Below are 19,474 nucleotides of genomic sequence, written 5' to 3'. Positions count from 1 at the left end.
TCTGCGCCCACCCCGTCATTCCCGAGAGGATTTTATTTGTTAAATTGTCCGCATTTCTCTCTCAGTAGCTGCACGTCAAATCGAGCTGAGTGTCTGGCTTAAGAATTTTAATTCAAGTCCTCGAAGCTTTGGACGCGTCAAAATTTTGTGAAGAAAAAGAGTTATAATCCCCCGATTACGAGGCGAGTCTGCCATTCAGCGAAGGGGAATTCTCGACGCGATTTTTGCTCAAGAGGTCACGAAATAGAATCGATTTCCTTGCAACGCGCTGTTGAATTAATGAATTGCGCTTTGTTGAAATTTATTATCCGACGAAATAACGCTTACGCATTGAAAAAAAAAAAATAAATAAATTGATTTTTGCGAATGCGTTCTCAAAATATATTTTTCGAGAACATTTTTTTTCATAAGAAAGCAATTGGCCAGAGACATTTTACGTGGCAGTGAACGTCGTAACGTGATGTTATTGAAAATTGTAAATGCGTCTCGTGTCGTAGTACCGTGCTCGAAAGCAGGCTTCTTATCGGCATTCCTTTCTCCCGGCTTTTTCGAGCACAAATAGGAAAATTCTCGGATTTTAATGCAAGCGGTTTCACGAGCGTTTTTTTTTTGCATGTGGGCTGCTCCGTTGCATAATAAAGCGATTTAGAAGTTTTTTCGCCGGGCGATCGGAAGGGAACAGGCACGGCCTGGACTTCCAATTTCCGCCTCGAGAATCCACGAGCCTCTCGCACGATCTTCTCGCGGCGACGTCGCCGACGTCATTCCCGTTAAGGACGTTTCTTAACGAGGACTCTTCCAAGATCGCAAACGGGAGTTGATTTCGTGAGTTTTACGACGAGGGAGGATCTCTCGAGAGTTCCCCGGGGAGAGTTCTCGCACTCCGACGTTCTCCTCTTACCTGTCGTGTACCTCCTCCTCCTCCCCCTCTCTAACCGCTGGCCTTTCTCTTCTTTCTTATCAATCGATTTTTCGCTGTTCCGCGAATACGTGTGTTGAATGAACGATTAATTCTGCACAGAATAATTAATGCTTTAACTACTTCCCGCACGTGTGAAAAATTTCCAACAAGTCAATCTCTTATATCTCAGTGGCTATGTACTCGTAATCTATTAAATCATCGACTGCAAGTTAATGGATTAAAGTGATTTGTATATATGTTTTGTAAATTTAATTTAACGGAAAATGGTATAAAATTAGTAGAAGCATGCGGTACAAATGCGAAATAGAATTTAATAGAGTGAAACATTGAGATTTTTTCAACGAAGTTCATATAAACGAATAAAATAATTTATATAATAAAGAATAATCGGATACCTGAATTTTTACAGAAAAATTATACTTTGTATAATTCATACGTATCTCTACTTTTATAGAATTATATTGACATTTTGAGACGCAGGTATGTATAAGTCGATCAATAGTGGCACGGTTGTTCGTGAAGTCCGAAGTTTGCGTGAACACGTGAATTAGCTGCTGAGTAGATATAATTTCTTGAGTTCCAGCACAAGCGCTCTCGCGCGCGGATCTCCAGGGGACTTTCGGGAGAATTGCCACTCTTACCCTCCTCTATCTACCCTTTCTCATCTGTATTCCCTTCCTTGAGAGCTACTCCACAATTAATGTAAAGTCTCGAGTCTCTTCATTTTTCGTGTATGTGTGTGCGGTTGTTAAAGAAATATTTCCGCAGGCTACGTCGGAACAGATCAACCGTATCACGTAGCGAGCGTAAAAAGCTTAAGGAAACAGACACTATTTTTTCGCACGTCCGCTCGTGCTGCCAGTCCGCCCGAATAAACAGCGAAGCAGCTAATAAAAAGGTGGACGGTGCAGCGTAAGAAAGCCGATCACCGGGAGGGTGGGTAGGAATTGCAGTCGCGAGAGGGATATAGAGTAGGGGGAGGGTAAAGCGGGAAGAGCAGGTCGATGTGAACAGCGAAGGGGATGCAATCTATAGTCGAAGGGTTGCTGAACTCTCCAAGTGTCAGCCTGAAGCTTTATGCGTCTGCCTCGTCCGTTTTCCCGGAGTTTGCCTTTCTCGTACATGTACGTACACGCACGTACGTTTGTATGGCGTGCGTGTGTGTGTGTTTGTGTGTGTATATATATATTCACAAAACGAAAAGCCGCTTTCCCTCAGCTCGGCCGGCCACGTGTACGGAGATCAAGAAAAGACAAAGGAAATGTCCGTTTCCGGTAACGGATCGTCCGGATACGACGGAAATTGGTTGCTCCTGTCCGGTGAGGAGGGAGGGAGAAAGGGAAAAGGGGGGAAGGGAGAGAAGGGAGCGCGAGGAGGTACGTGTTAATTCACAGGGGAGAAATATCGGACAGGACGTCTCCCGGGGGAACCCGTCACGAAATATGTCCCGTGTCCTCAAGGCATTTCTTTTCGAGAGTTTTCCCTCTTTTCCCATTTTCCTCAGCGTTCTCTCCGCTGAAATTCGTCGCGACGGAGTAGGATTTTCGTAATGGATGGCCTGGATGGGGGAGGAGGGGAATGATTTGCGGAGGTCTGAAGAAAGTTTCGACTAATTCCACTTTGAGAATCCGACAGGGTACAGGTGTGCAACAGCGATTTGTATGACTTTTGCAAATTTGTCGCCACGCGCTGGGAAACAGCCCGCTACGGCAGCTCGCCCGTGTCATCGTACCTACGGGGGCTTTCCGTGACGCAACGGCGCGACGAGAAACGGTCGCGTTGCGCATGTCGGTCTCCGTGTACATAATCGCCCTTGTAACAAGCACGGTACAGAAATGAAAAATTTTCGCGAGTTTGTTAAGGACCAGCGACGCGCGCTCAGAAAGTTGCGCGACAACGCTCGCTGTGAGTGTCGCATCGCGCGCAGGATTTGCAACCTTGAGTTTCCGCGCACCTGTTTCCTCCTGAAATATTTGCGACTGCCGAGAGAACATTTAACAGCAGAAGAAAAGAATACCAAAAAAAAAACGCAACAAGTGAAGCTTTTATGAAATATGATACGTTTCAAAACTCAGTGGTAACTTTTTGTTTTATAAGGAGAAATTATTATTGAATACTTTTGGATCCTAAATTTTATATTTTTTTTTAATTAATAAATACAAGTAACACAATATACGATATACAGAATGTCCGGAAACTCATGCCCGTAATATTTCTTGAGATGATCCGGAAGCTAAAAAAGAAGGAAAAACGATATATAAAAAAAAAAAAAAATTCAAAAATTTATTTCTGAGTTATAACCATTCGTATCGTATTATAATTCACGCAAATTAATTAGTTATTAGACTTACAAGGTGTTCGGAAACACATCTTAAATTTATTATTTTTTTAGTATTTAATAATATATTTTTTAACCACATCGTGTATTATTTAAAATATTTTAATAACAAATCGTAAAGATCATTTTGATCGTATATAAATTCACCTGAAAATCGGCTATAGATGTTAGCGCGAGCTTGCCTCTACGCCTCAGAATGGCAGCCCAATTTACACCGCGCACACGAGTCGGCTCTCGTGAGTTTACGCCACGAATTAGCACAAGGCGCGAATTACCGCTCGCGAGTACAATGCTAACTCGTAATTAAGATTCAGCTTCGAGGAGGATAAAGGATTCTCTTTTGCGCGCACATAGAGATTAAGAGATGTGGGATTTATATCAATACTGATAAATTCTACATCTTGCAATAAGAATAAGAAAAGAAGAAAATTCGCTAGCATGCTCGGATTTAAAAGTCGAAAATGTCGAAATTCGATCACAGCCTGAAGTCATATGAGGCGACCGACGAAGCGACGTTGGTCCTTCTGCTGACGATCACGAGGTTGACAAGAAGTATATTTTGTATCGAGAGGTCGAGAATTGTTGCAAGAATGTAAGTCATAAAATTAAGAAGAGCTATTAGAAGAATCGGCGCCGTAAACAATGGTAAAATTAAATACAAATATAATTTTTATGTGAATTAATTATTAAATTACAAATCAATGATTAAATTACATATTACTAAACAGCCGTTCTGGCTTCATTTCAAGCTATTGTATAAGAACAATAATAAAAAATGAGAATGTAATTGATGTGCAACATCAATGCATTAAAATAAATATTTTTATCTCTTGACATGAAGGAAATAAAGTACAATAAAGTTTTTAGAATTTTACACAGCTATAAAGTAAGATCAAATGATTATCTTCGATAAATTATATATTTATTATCTTTTGAGATGTCATGTTAGTTGAATAATTTGAAAGAGAGCTCAAAAAAATCTTCGAGGGCAAAGTGAGCACGTACGGACGCATAACGGGGAGGAATTAAAAGACCCTTGCGTTCCTAAGGGAAGCAATTTCTCTTCCCAAATCCACTTCTTTCACGCTCATCCAGCCCGGTGCTTCAGCGAAACAACCTCTATAATGCGCTTCATTTCTCGCAGATTAGAAAAATTGTGGAACGTGGAGTGGACGTGTTCTGAAATATACATTCTCTTTCGAGGGTGTCAAATTCTTGCTTTGTGCTTTTTATTACGTTTTTACAATTATTATTTACAATTAGTAAAATCTTTTTATGATTATCTTATACATATTTGTCAGTTTATTTTAAGAGGGAATCTCATGTTTCCGTCAATTTATTATAATTTAAACCTTTTACGAAACTGCGAAATTTTCGGGATACGACATTTCATACGCAATTAATTATTATAATAGGTGAAATTGAGTACAGCGATCGCTCGTATTTTGCAGTGTCACACTTGACAGTCACATCATTATCGACTCATTATTTCAAGATTGTAAATAGAACGTGCGCTTGTGCGATTATCAAACTGAAAATGTGTCGATATATATACGTATTGGAATACAGAAATTGTCTCGTATCATGCAATAGAGCTGTCTTTCTCCTCATCCTCCCGTTTGCTTATCCTTCCATCCCCCTTGTTCTCATTTTGTATTTTTATCGCAACAACAACTCGAGCTATCGTTTCTGCCAGACGAATTCCATTATTTCTATTACGCTGCGCGGCGGCGCGGAATCGAATTAAGCAAACATATCGGACGGAGGAAACGCGTATAGAGAGAGGAAGAGAGAGAGAGAGAGGAGCTGTCGTGAAAATCGTGGTGGTGAGAGCAAGGATGGTTTCAGCGGTTTAGGTTCTGATAAAATGCGATAACGGGACACGGCCTCCGGTATATAACGACGGGGAACGATAACGCCGCCGCAGCGCTTTCACCAACACCGGCAACTCGCTTTTGAGTCTTCTTCGTTTCAGTCGACGTTACCCCTCTCTTCATCGCCACTGTTTCCGCTCTTTTCGACGTTTACGGCGAGTGCCAATCCGCCCGCTCCGTATCTCCGGGGACCAGATCTCTCAGGGAACCGATGCCCGGGTACGGGATAATTGAATGACCGCGTTTGCCTATTATATGGATTAGCAGTCGTGGGATTTATCGGCTTCACTTATTTCGACGATATCGCGCTTGAGAGAATTTTCTAATTACTCCCTACGCCGTTATTATCGAATGGATTTTTTTTTTTACAACGAAGCTGCATAAAAGCGTGGCAAGCTACTTTTTCAAGCTTATAATAACTACGATCCTAGAATATGTACAATGTGTAATTTGATAGTATATTTAAATTCTTAATGCATATAAATCACCTTGTGGAGATGTAACATGTTTCGATAAATTCTGCTTAATCTTTTCACTTTTAAGTGGAACGATCCGTTTGCATATAAATGATTTTTTTTTAAATAATTCTGCCAGAAAATTTGATAATTTTTATGTGAATTTTTCAGTTACAAGCTTTTGTTTGAGACAAATAAATGCATAATATATGTACAATTTTCAAAGAAATATAACTTATTTACTGGAGCTTATAGCCTCTTGTCTCACTTAAAAACTTATATCTGGGAAATCAGCATGGGAGTTGAAAGATTAAGTATATATACGTAATCTAAATCTCTTGAAGATGTAACATATTTCAAAAATTCACACCTTTCCGCTCTTTGAAGCCATTTGTCGACGTATTGACAAACGCATCTACTATTACACCTTACAATCGTCGCTTATAGATATCGCGGCTATCTGCAGAATGGTGAGTGTCTGGCGTTATCGTCTGTTTCCACTACTGAAAATCAGAGACGTCCATTCCCTCGCGTGTTCCGGATTATGTCGGAATCGATCAGTTTCCGTAACTTCCTTTTTTGCTGCTGCCAAAGTGTCCATAACTACTCCTCGTCGCAAACAAACGACAATACCAAACGTAAAAATTTTATTTCTTTTTTTGAAAAAAAGAAATGGAAGTGATAACGAGAAGAATAGAAGCGTGAAATGTGGTGGATTTAACCCGATTCAGCGACATATCAAGAATCGTAAGTTAGATATCAGACAATTTAAAGCTCTCCAGAGAATTACGAGTATAACTATGAAGCGTCCCTATTTATCATTCTGCATATAAAAGTATTACAATAACTAAAGATATTAAAAGTATTGAAATAATAAAATTAGATAGATAAATAATCAGAAAAATAAATATTTTAACTATGTACATGTCAGACACATAAAGAGTCAGAACAGGAGACACGATATATATTTGAGTTTTCGCGTTTCGTTTAAGATGCCTTTTCTGAGCTCTATGTCGTACTTCCGACATATGATTTACTTCCAATTTCATTCGTCCTTCTCGTATCTCTTTTGTCGCTTGATTACAGAAGTTATAGCTCGAAATACGAGCCTTGTACTACATACAGACAAGTATTACATGTATCGTACGACAGCCAGCACAAAAGCCGTGAGAGAAAAGAGAACGAAAGAATGGATATTACGAGGAAATGATGTACCGCCTCGCTCCGCTGAAACCATTCGTGAAAACCGACCGGTGGTTTCACGCGAAGAACTGTAGAAATTGCTACCGACTTCCTATCGTTTTGAAAGGAAATCGTAATTTCGCAACAAATTGCCCTAAAACGTACTTAGCGCTTTTCAATCTGTTTTTTTCGCTCGTATCTCGTTTTTATTCTCTTATTTAATTTTTGCACGTGTTATTAGATTACTGTGAAATGTCAGTTTTACATGTGTTAACGATCTACCAGTAGCTTTTGAAAAAACAAAATATATGTAATGGAAAAATGTTATTAGTATTTTACACGTTTCTTAGGGTTTCTTTAGAATTTTTTTTTTTAATTAAATGCAGTATTAAGCTTAAAGATATACGAAAATACTTTCTGTACTTTAAAATAATTGATCCATGAAATAATCGCTGTACAGATCTTATTAAGAGTTCCAATTTTGCCATTACGATGTTATCGATCGTGCGGATTAATTTAGATTTTAGATGATCCGATCATTTACATATGTCATGTTTGCGGGTGCTTCGCCAATTCGAATGTCGCGTATTTCATCGAATTCTCATAATTGATTAGAACATTGTTGCTCGCGCATACGCGTATTAGCTCATCGGCGCAATGCGACGCATTCGCGCGGCTTTACCGGCTTGCCTAAAATCTGTCACGTACTTGCTAAGTCGACTAATGATTCGACTAATGATTCATCAGCCGTGCCTGTTGCGAAACAGTTTGCCTAATGAGTGACGCCATCTTCTTGCCTCACCGGTGCTCCGCATCGGTGCGTATTGTTGCGGCTGATGGAACAACCAAAGTTTCTAGCTCATTAATTATCACCGAGCTTGCGTATCACGGTATCATCGCGCCAGAATGGACGAAGCTGTTGGTAATTAGTATTGCCTCAATTAATGACGCTGGCGCGACTACGACCGTGATTGGTGTCTGGTTCAGAACAACCCATAACAAAACGTAAATTTACGACTATCGAACTTTCGAATCTCTGTATGAGGGAAAATGTGAATTTCGAGTGAGTTTCTATCTGAAATGCATTCAAAATTTATAGTCATTATTTTTCAACATCATTTTTCGATGATTAAAAATTATAGAGCAAGAACAGTTCTTGATGCTTTATAATTTCAATATAATGTAATTTAAATTATGATTTAATTAATATAATGTAATATAAATTATATTTTTATTTTTCTCTTCGCTTTTCTCAATAGCGAATTTATAAAATTTACGAGACTTTTACCATTTAAAAAATGTATCTTAACGATACATCTCAATTACTTCGCATGGTACACTAGCTCATTGGGAATGGGAAAAGGGATTGTCCATCATAGTAGGCGCTAAGTGCGAAAGGGTTAATCTGCAGGCTAATTTAGGCAACTGCCGCGATAGCCTCGCGCAATTAATCGTCCGTGATTCTCGACATTGATACGCGAGCGGCCGGCGTCGCGACGTGATAACGTAATCGTCCGAGAAATAATGGCCGCCCAAGGAATAAAGGCGACTGTTTAGCGCGACTTGTCGCGGGGAAATTAGGGCTCGGCGTTTTTATCGCGCTTAAATGCACGCTACCCTTAATGAGAGGGGAGGGCGTGCCAATAAAATACGGGCGTTTTGCGGAAGAGCATGCTTGTTCACGACATGTGCGTGGACGTTTATAGACCGACGGGACTAATAGAGCGACGGTCGATATTAACGTTAAACAGTCGAACATCGACGGAGTTATTTAATAGGTTAATTGTTAATTGATATACGCGCAGTGCGCGAAATGTATCGTCCATCGCGCTGTTGGTCCGCTGGTAATTTGTAGTAAATATACCTATCTACGTATTGGATATCGAGCGACTGAAATGCAAGCTGATGAAATATAGAACGTAACGGGAAACGATCTTGCGAATATTCTCCCGAGACGTTACATGGTGAATTACAATATTAATTGTTTTTCGATTACCTGATATCGTTCTACTGCAGTTAATCTGCAAGCATATAACATAGCAGGATATTGGATTCTTTAATAATTAAAAATACCGTATCGTATATTGCGAACATCGTATAAAAAAAAACGTGAGTTTACAGGTCTCAAGTATCAAGAGGATGAAAAGAGAAAAAAGGGAACAAAATAAGGCAGACTAGAATTTCGAGACAAAGTGCCATCCTGATCTTCTTAAAAAAGAAAGGTTTTGAATGTGCGTGTAACGTATACAATTGTATACAATTTGAGGTTGTATATACATATTTTTAGTACCTATATATTTTTTAGTTTATTGTATATTATACAATACAATGAATACGTTTGTATTATTATATTGCACAGAAACTTTATAATTTAATGGTATGCATAAGTTTCAACATTAAAGTTTGTGAATCAAGAACATAACGGATATTTTACGAACGTATCTTCTCTGCGCTAGGAGATGAGACAGTCTGGGATCTGGTTGCAATTCAGATGAGCAACGCACGTCTGCGCGACATTGTCGATGTAAATCGCGTATTTATCCCGTGCGATAACGAGAGTAGAGTTCAAGAAAGCGTACCTTGGTTGTTATAAGTTTGCGGAAGTTGGCGAGATTGAGAGACAGAGTGAGAGTGTGAGAGAGAGAGAGAGAGAGAGAGAGAGAGAGAGAGAGAGAGAGAGAGAGAGAGAGAGAGAGAGAGTTCACGCCCGGTTTAAATAATAATTCCACAGAGAGATATTCTTCTCCCGCTCATTCTTTGCCTCTCGATAGTCAGGGATCGCAGCTGCGCCCCTCACATCCTGACCTATTAAACTTACTTTTCTCCTCGTTTCACCCACGCCCTATCTCCCTTTCCCTTTGCATCGGAAACTGCGAGTCGCCGACCATTCAGAGCAAAGTCCGGATGCAGATGCAGCTGCATCGCGTCCGGTCGTGCACGGCTCGATAACGGCGTGCTACTTTCTCGCGACTGCGACCTTTGCCGGGGGCTCGGCGTGTAATAAATATGATAGCAACGAATCGAAAAATCGGGAGGGATAAACGCTTCCCATCTGGGAGCTTCTACTTTCATCGCGAATTGTCGGGCAACAACTTTGGAAAGCTACGTAATTAGAACTCGGCTCCCGACTTCGTTAACGAAGTGGGCATTAATAACTTTTAATTGCGAAGAATCGCGCGTATACTTTTAGAATCGCGTAAAATCGTTTTTAATTTTATTTTCATATTCTCAAGTTGATCGCTGATGCCAAAGATTATATAATTAATAACTTATTTATTATGCATGTCAATTGAAATATCACTTCGTTGCTTCAAAATTTGAATTTAAGTTATTTAAATATTTATATTGCAAGCGGCTTTTCAATTAAAATTTCTCTGAAATGCCATCAATTTACATCGAGCACCGGCAGAAAACTCGACCGTCAGTTGCATCGGAAGATGTAATATATCTTATGAAAACGTCAAGAGAGCTCCTACGAACCTATAAAGTTCGACTTCCTACTCCGCCGACGCGTCCGCGTACTACCGAATCTTCCAGCACGAATATCAGTGGATTTCCAATCCGCCCCGCCCGCGCCGGTCGTTCGTTTCGCCTCGTACTTGGCCTAAAACCCTCGTAATAGGAATGATCCATCGAAATCCAAGTTTCTCCATTTTTTGCTAGAGAAGCTCGATTTCGCTTTCATTTTTGCTTGCATCCTTTTCGAATGTAAAATATATTCCATTAAAAAGTTTACATACTTATTTTCATTGATCTGACATTTAAAAAAATTTATTTAATAAAATAAAATTACGGACAGAGATACTTCAGTTTTTCTTTAATTACGTAATTTATATATCTAATTTTTCTTTCCTTGACGAAAATGGTGCCAAAGTTTTTATTAAGAAATTAATAAATATTTCGACATATTTCTTTAGTAATAAATTTTATAACATTTACTTTTTTATATTTTGTCTCTTTTTCTCTCTCGATAAATCTAAATGCGTCTTTTTGAAATAAGATCGATGTTTCGAAAGATTTGAACATTTTATAAGTGTGTAAGAGGGTAGCATGTGTTGGAGTGTGGATTTACCCCTTCCATTGGAATCGACTTATCGAGTGAGACGGGATCAAGCCGAAAACAACATCTGTGGAGTGTCGGCTTCAGATAGACGCTGGAGCCAACCAACACCGTATTCGAATCCGGGATCAAGCCTTCGTCCGGTCCTGATCGTAAAATCTCGGGGGAGCGTCGTGAAACTTAAAGCCGCGCACACCTGTCCGCCTGAAGCATTCATGCTCGCAAGTTTCGCAGGATAAGCGCCTGGAACGCAATTAAATGGTTAATCCGTAGAAATTCAGACGACGGCGATATACCGTTGCAAATGATATCTCCACGGTACCTCTTCTTCGCTCTTAATACTTCCCCCCATTTCATTTATCCGATACTATCGACGTTTCGAGCTACTTTAGAACTTACGAAACGTATTGCTGAAGTTGGCTAAGTCGAAATACTCACATTTGTTACGTAAGCTTCTCTATTGTACACAATACGTTTAAAATTTAAACGTAATCTCGAGAATTAAGGTGAAATTTATTAAAAATACGAAAAGTAAGTAAGGAGATTTATTAAATATTAAATGAGAGAATTGATGTACACTTCTAATCTGTATCTTATTCTTCATACATTACATTGATGATTGGTTACTGTTTATAACGTGATACTTTGAAATTGTTAGATATTTTTTTCATTTTAATTAATAGTGGACGAAATACAACGGACAGATTTTATATATTCCTATACCGCGTATTCCGTTTGCAATTACGTGCAAGTATTTTCGACTGAAATGAGGCTATCCGGATGCTGCGAGGTGTTGCGATAGATGATGAGCGAGCGAGCAGTGAATGAAAGGAAAGGTCCATTACAGTCGAGAATCCCTATTGCTAGCCAAGACAAAAATCTAAGATGATTGTCTTTTGTTTCAATGAACGCCGATTGAAAACAGCAATAACAATTTCTAAGAAGGAGCAGAAGTAAGATGCAAAATCGAAATGCTGCAATATTACGGCAGATTAAAATTAAATATACATTGCGTAGCACTTTGAACAAAGCTTTAAAACTAATAAAATCGTAATGTTAATATTGAAAAGGAAATTTAATTTGCTATTTTTTTAAATATTTAATTCCGCCTTTTTTCAGCATTATCTCGAAGTATCTTTATCGTTGTTTTAGCATTTTATAAAATTGAAATTTTCGAAGTGCGATAAATTTTTATGAATAGTGAATTGTGAATTTTCACATATTGTAAAAATAATATACCGAAAGAATAATTATAAAGCGTTTGCATATATATTTGTTTAAATAAGCTTGTTTGACAGAAGTTTTCGTCGCTATTACTCCAAACGATCACAAATTAAGACTGCTGACGCAGCTGGTAACTTCGCGTTTACAGAAAACCGGGAACTTCTGCAAACTTTAGAAGTGGAACACAAATGGTGGCAAGGATCAAATGGGTCGTGTCTGTTTGATCGAATTGACGAGACGACTTCGACCGATCTGCTAATTCGAGTTAATTATTGCTTCGAGACGATATACAGGCTCGCGTCTATTTAAAGCAAAAGCTATTACATGTATATTTTCTTACATGCAATATTTATTTGAAGAGACATATATATATATATATATATATATATATCGTTATTTATCTTGTAGTTCGACTTCGTGTAAGTGTCATAAAGTGACAATAATCCTGAGAATCACATGGTGTGCGAAAGCCCACTACGTCGGGAAGCGCGATTTTCTGAACTAACAACAAGAGTCTTCCTACCGAAAGGGAGGGTTGCTGCTATATAGTTGGAACGCGTAAGGGGGCGCCAAACGGCTTCGCTTATTCAGCATTTCGCCGACTATCCTGCGAGCCTTTAAAGACGATGTCACAATGGCACGGAACGGAGTGGCTATTATGCACGGTCCAGGAGCTCAAAGTCGTACCCTCCTCGCGCGAATCGCGCGATGGCAATAGTAATGACTGCAGTGGATGGAAGGAGGAAACACGGTTATTTCCCTCCGGTCCTAGAGGGGCGGGAGGGTGGCGAAAAGAGAATCCACTGGATAGTTGTTAACCCTCCTTCTTCCCCCATTCCCTGCCCCTCCCGTTCCCACGGGACAATCGTTCGTAGCTCGACCGGGAACAAGTCACCAGTGGTGCTTTTACGCGAATGAATTGCGAAAGCGCGGCTGTCGAGCATGTATTTACTCTATGTTTTAAGCCCTTCGGCTTGTGCATTATTATTACGAGCATGTGGAGCAGCAGTAATTATTGTTGATTTACGAATGCGTTAAACGCGAGAGAGCATCTGGCAGCTAGATGCATTGCCGCGGGCACATGAAAACGAAGTTCATGTGTCGAATTTCGTCGAGTCAATGTCACATCAATTAAAATCACTCTCGTCACGTGAGTAGGTCGCAGCTACGTGTGAAATCGCGAAGGATGGACAATTAATAGCCGTACATGTATTCGACAATCGATCAATTAATGCCGGTCGCTGCGAGATGATCCGACGAATTTATATCGTGGCAATTATAATCACAACACTCCTGTCAGACAGAACATTTTCGACGCATATTTATTTTTGAACGTGGCTACACTTAACATCAAAATAATCACATAATGTACACACATATAGTGACACATATACGTGCAAAAATTTGGTCAGATAGATTTTTCACATTTTCTTACAAAAGCGAAGACCGAAAGAATTTTGATTAATATTAAATATAAGGATACGTCATAAAAAAATAATCTAAGAAATGAATACTTAGATATGTATATTTAGTTAAAGGATTACTGAACTAGCTAAAGAAGCTCCTTTTGTACAAATCGATGATAATTAAAAAGATAATTAAATAATATATTTATATATTATTATATATGTTTAAATACATAATTAATATATTTAATTATAATTATATGTATATTTTTATAAATGTATTTTATTTAGTTAAACGGAAAGTTCGTTCCGGTTTTGCTAAGAGATAGCATTAGTATAAATACAAAAAAACCGAACAATTCAATACGTTATCATATAACAAGCAAATGTAAAACTAATAAAAAATTAAAGTGTATGTTTAATGCATGTAAATTTTTAAATTAAAAAATGCTTTAATAGATTATTTTATTTTAATATTAAAGTATTACAAAAAAACATATAACTTATATTATGCCGCAATATTAATTAATACGCATAATTATATCTAAATAATGGCTATAGCCGGCTGTTGCGTAATTAAAAATATTTTTAAAAAAATTTTTTGTAATATTCGGCATAATCGACAAAAATGACATAGAAATATACAATGCAATATATAACAATTTCCTTTAAGGTCCCTCACGATATTAATATTGTACTCCCAAATGATAATATTAGCATCAAAATTATTAAACTACTTGTCAATTTAATTGTAATATTATGTAGTCCGGATTTAGTTTCAAGCTGCGTTTCAAGACCGACAAAATATTCTGCGTGCAATTTACCTAAACTAAAAATTCTAAGATTCACACGAAAAATATTATTATTAAGCATCAAAATTGGCTTTAGATCGCATTTGGCTTTTCTAATCTGATTTGAACGTCTCATGATCTCGATTAGATTTCATATTAACGTTTGCTGATATTAATATCTTAATATTATTAAAACATATAAAAATACTTTTCAATGATATTAAAATAAAGTAACTTATTACAAGAGCATTTTTTAATTAAAAAATGTATATATACCTAAATTAGAAATCTTTTTACTTAATAGTTAAGATGTAATTCGGTGAATCCAGTTTATATGTGAAGAAACCCTAGTAAACACTCCGGGTGTATTGCTAGGGCAAAATGCGTCTCCGTAACTCACAATACCAACTTGAATGTACCTGCCATTTTCTGTTACGATGAGAGGGCCACCGCTATCACCCTGAAAATGAAAAATAAAATAATAAATTTATGAAAAGATACTACCAAAGTTCATTTACTAAAGCTGGCTAAAATGGTTAAGTTGATTCATATTCATATGCCTGTCAGAGTATTCTACTTAAACTTAATTCATTTTATAGTAATATATTACAAAGTTTTATTATTTGTGATTATTTTACCTGACAAGCATCTCGTCCCAATCCTGCGGCCGTGCAAATGTGCTTGTCAGTGACGCCGTGCCATTTGGCTTTGCATACAGTATTTTGAATAATCGGTAAATCGGCGTATTTAAGCTTTTCCGTCCCTCTACTGTCCTTGTGGTCTTTTCCCCATCCCATGACAATAGCATATTCATTTGCATAACTTTTATTTACATGAGCGAGCTGTATAGGTTGAATAGTATCTAAAATGGAAAAATGTTTGATTTAGTCATTTCTTAAAATCAGTATTGCGGCATGACATATACGTTCGTAATATTTCTTTTGAAATTTTATAAATTGTAGTATTTTTTTAGCATGTACTAAAGATTATAAAAGAAGCTATGTGCAATATAATTTTTAATTATAAAGTTCCTTTTCCGCACTTGTCATTTAAATTGTTATTCACTTTCCGCATATTTTCATAGAATATATAGATCGAATAGTAGGTAGGTATAGATAAGTATAAATATATATAATAGTTATAGTAAGATATAATAGTTATAGTAGATAGGATAGAACAATTAAATAACATACGACGTGTAAATTGACGCAAAATAAGAAAGGAAATAAAGAAATCTATTTATTAAGAAATAATTTATATATACTTACTGGAAAAGGGAATATCAGTCGGCATGTAGAGTAAGGCAATATCGTTGTGGACAGCCGGTGTCTGTTTGTAGTTCGGGTGTACAAATGCTCGAGTTGTAATCATTGATACACCGGGGCCTCGAAGGAAATCGTATTTTATACCAGACTTGTCGATGATGCCGAAAACTACAAAAAACTTTCGTGGATGTTTCACTGCGCAATGGCCGGCTGTGAGAACCCATCTTCTATTTATGATTGTGCCACCGCATTGTCCACTTAATCCGTTACCAAAAAGTTGATGTACTACTGCCATAAATGGAAATTCTCCTATGCTTGCGTAATATCCGCCTGCTATTCTAGTTGAGTCTGCATCTGTCATTTAAGAAAAATGTCAATCTAACGAAAATAAGAGGATGAATCATTCGTTTTCATAAAAGCTTTGATAAAAGTAAATTGTAAATTGTGTGCAAAAGTCATATGTAAAATTATATTATTTTTTAAATAAAGTAGACTATTTAAATATTTTATTATTGTAATCATTAAATTATGGAAATTAATAATGCAATTATTGGGTTGACTGGAAAGTTCATTTTGTTTTTTTGTTAAGAGATAACGTTAGTATAAATAAAAAAAACAAGAACGAATTTACCGTTCAATCCAATAATTACCTAATATTTATATTCGGATTTTATTAAAGAAAAAACCTTTATTTAACATAGGTAAAAATAATATAAATTTGCAGCAAATAAAATTCATAAAATTGTACGCATTGATAAAATTAATCAAAATTTTTAAAAATATATAATATAATTTTTATTATTTTTTGCTCACCATTGATATCCACATCATCAATATTGATATTCGAATCGGGATAGAATGTGCCGTTTTTGAATGTCAATTCGAACGTAAGAAGTTGACTTTGAGCGTATTGACATACAGTTAAGCTGATTAGAAATATTGTCGCACTTTTCAGATCCATGATTGTTCTGCGCGCTTTCCCTGCAAATTTCTTGTCTATGTAATTGTGCCGATATTTGTCCAATAATTATCAACAATAAACAATTATTAAAACTCTTGACAACTATTCTAAGAGATAAATCAATTTAAAAATTTTAGAAAATATTGCTTGCAAATATACATTGTAATAAATATATGGCATAAAGGATATTAGCATACATTATTTTTAATTATTTTACAGTTAAAGGAATACGTTTATACGTGCTTTTACAAAAATTTTTGATATTTATTTTTTATTTTTTATTGACTACTACATTGTTCAAACGGTACGGTAAAAATTAGGAATTTGCCTATTTAAATATTGAAATTCGGAACACAAAGCACAAAAAAATTGAGATTTTCTTATAACTTAAAAATGATTAATCTTCTTATTATTATCGACCTACAAATTCTTGCAAATATTATTAATATTACTTACCTTTTGGTTATTGGTATTCCACAAATGTGTGTTACTTGTGTAATTTTCGTAATATTCCAACGTTGCTCCAACGAAACTTTAATTTAATGTGCGACTGTCGTTAATGCCCAATTTGCAGATAATATATGGGACTAACGAGGTCAAAATGTAATGAAATATCCGAAAGAAATGTCGCAACGATCATTAAGTGAATATATTTTGTAAGCACGGAATCAAATTTATGTCCAATCAGGCGATTTGCAAACGTATTCTTTTATCGCCTGAATATCTATGCGGAGAGAATTGTTTTGTTATATTTTACTACAAAATTTTGTACAAATTTTATTTTAATTTGCCAATCTTTGGAACATTATTGGTAACGATAGAAATATTTGAAATATAGAAAAGACATTCTATAAACTACATTTAAAAAATTATTAAACAGATTGTTAATTGTTTTAAAGCAAAATATTTAAAAGTAACCAAAAGTAACAGATAATTGTCGAATATAGCCAATCAATTACTGTGTTGCATGGTAAAATTATGTTGAGCGACTAAGCGACTTATTGTTAGTCAGATTGAAAATATGCAGTATTGTAAAAATTATATAAGATACATGTTTATCTACTACTTAGCATTTATTTTGGCATTATTATTTAAAATAATGAACAATTATAAATTGCTTAATATTTTACAATTTTGTTGAAATTTTATTATAATGTATTTTAGTAAAATTTTTAATCAAAACATTTGTTATTTTATTTTTTATTGTCGTAGATGTAAATAAATCACCAAATTCTTTGAAATATCATATTTATTTTACATTTATTTCATGTATGCTCTACGCCTGAACACTCTTGTTACCAGCGTCGTACTGTATAATGCGTTCAATTCTTCATGACATTCTGATGTTACATGTACACTCAAACTTTGCTCTTAATATTACACGATCTAGAACATTCTCTGCTTCACGATACGATCGAGACTTGTTAAGTCAATGACATTAACGAAAAGTGACGCGGTAATGTCTTGTAAAATTCGCGAGAATTATTATCATATAAAAATGATATATTATTCGACAATTTTCTACAATAATTTTTATTACAACTTACTCGTGTATTGTTACGTGACGTGCCTACTTGTAAGAGACTCGACGAACTGCGGCTGCAGTCGAAGGACTCTTTATTTAAATCGAAACAATAGAGATATGTCAAAAAAGTCTTAGGGCAAATAAGTCATTGGAAAACACTTGAAATTCTTAGTTGCTGAGAAAAACACTTGAAAGTTTTATTGTTAGTCGTGGAAAAAAACACTTTTAGGGCTAATGGATAATGAGTCGTTGGAAAATACTTAGTTGCTGTATGGACAATGGACCTATAATGGCTTTCTTATCTTTACGATGTTATTCTAATCACAGAAAAGCATTGTTATCTTAAAAATAGGCGAACGATGATTTTACAGTCTAAGCACCTCAAATTAAGGAAGGAAAAAAGAGCGAGCTATAAAAACGTTTGTTTCTAATTGCTCTAGCCAGATTGCCGCGGCTTAATTTAGAGGCCTCGTTTAACAGCCGGGATGGAAATTTCGGAAGAACGTGCGCCCCGAGCACTCGACGTTTTCCCGATTGTTTTGCGCCGCGCGATGCGTCCAAGCGTGGTGGGTAAAATAGAGTCGTGCTTGTGTGCAATTGCACGCGTGCAATCTGCATAAATTTAGAGATTTCGCGCTCTTGTCGTCCCTTCCGGAAGATTCACGTCGTGTTCCGCATTCAATTACAGGGGTAAACGACACACCCGCCGTGCGAGGAGGTCTCGCGACGTGGCGAGAAGCATATCCGGCGAGCCGGCATTTCTGGCACCGTTAACGACGGCACAATAAAATTTCACTATTGAATATATTTTTTATTATTGTCGGGTTTTTTGACGCCTGCTCGGCTGATACAATTGTTACAAGCATAACCATAATTAGAAGTATTTCTCTTAGATTTCAAATTTAGTAATAGATTAATAAATAAATCTCTTATATCAAAGAATCCACGATTTTTTATTTAATACTTTTGTTTATTTAATACTGTACAATTTTTTAGTCTGGTAGTATTGATTAATAAAAAATTGATAAGCATTTTTGTTTTGCAATCATTATTTGATGAATAAGGAGTTTGTCAGAGACCGAGTTTATCGTTCTCAAAAATAAGATTTAATATAGCACATCAGAATTCTTTTTAAAATTTCATACGTTTTTACTCGTAATTTTATGGACATTGGATAACTGATCATATTTTATTTTCCATTGATCGTACAGTACAATAACAGTACAATACAGTACAATCGTACTTATTCAAAATCTTTAATGGACTTAAATGTAAATGATAAAAGACCTTTTGATTTGTTTAAGGGATTATAGGACCTTTGCACGAAAAAAGACTTTACAGTAAAATGCTTACTTATTAATTGAGAACTTAAGATAAATAAACAAATGGACAGAAATAAATACTTAAAGATACATAAATAAATAAATTTTTATAAACATGATCTTTAAAGATTTTATGAAAAAATGACGCA

General features: G+C 36.2%; 1 protein-coding gene across 1 annotated transcript; it reads right to left on the bottom strand.

The window, feature by feature from the left end:
* Positions 1–14,033: 14,033 nt before the first annotated feature.
* On the bottom strand, positions 14,034–17,069 carry LOC105456216 (chymotrypsin-2-like). Its single transcript, XM_011700098.1, has 5 exons — positions 16,935–17,069; positions 16,331–16,498; positions 15,521–15,871; positions 14,891–15,114; positions 14,034–14,712 (listed from the first exon to the last, which is right to left on the bottom strand). The coding sequence occupies exons 2-5, from the start codon at positions 16,476–16,478 to the stop codon at positions 14,557–14,559; spliced, it is 879 nt and encodes a 292-aa protein (XP_011698400.1). The 5' UTR covers positions 16,479–16,498; positions 16,935–17,069; the 3' UTR covers positions 14,034–14,556.
* Between the last annotated feature and the right edge of the window lie 2,405 nt (positions 17,070–19,474).

Source organism: Wasmannia auropunctata, unplaced genomic scaffold (genome assembly GCF_000956235.1).
Source record: "Wasmannia auropunctata unplaced genomic scaffold, wasmannia.A_1.0 LD335736.1, whole genome shotgun sequence".
Classification (NCBI taxonomy): Eukaryota; Metazoa; Arthropoda; class Insecta; order Hymenoptera; family Formicidae; genus Wasmannia; species Wasmannia auropunctata.
This window is presented reverse-complemented; position numbering and strand designations above follow the sequence as displayed.

Bases quoted from the DNA above. Each gene is read 5' to 3' on its own strand.
- LOC105456216 (XM_011700098.1), bottom strand. From the start codon at position 16,478: ATGGATCTGAAAAGTGCGACAATATTTCTAATCAGCTTAACTGTATGT. The intron at 15,872-16,330 runs GTGAGCAAAAAA...CTTAAATGACAG, and splicing joins TGATGATGTGGATATCAATG to ATGCAGACTCAACTAGAATA. The intron at 14,713-14,890 runs GTAAAATAATCA...TTTCATTTTCAG, and splicing joins TGGGACGAGATGCTTGTCAG to GGTGATAGCGGTGGCCCTCT.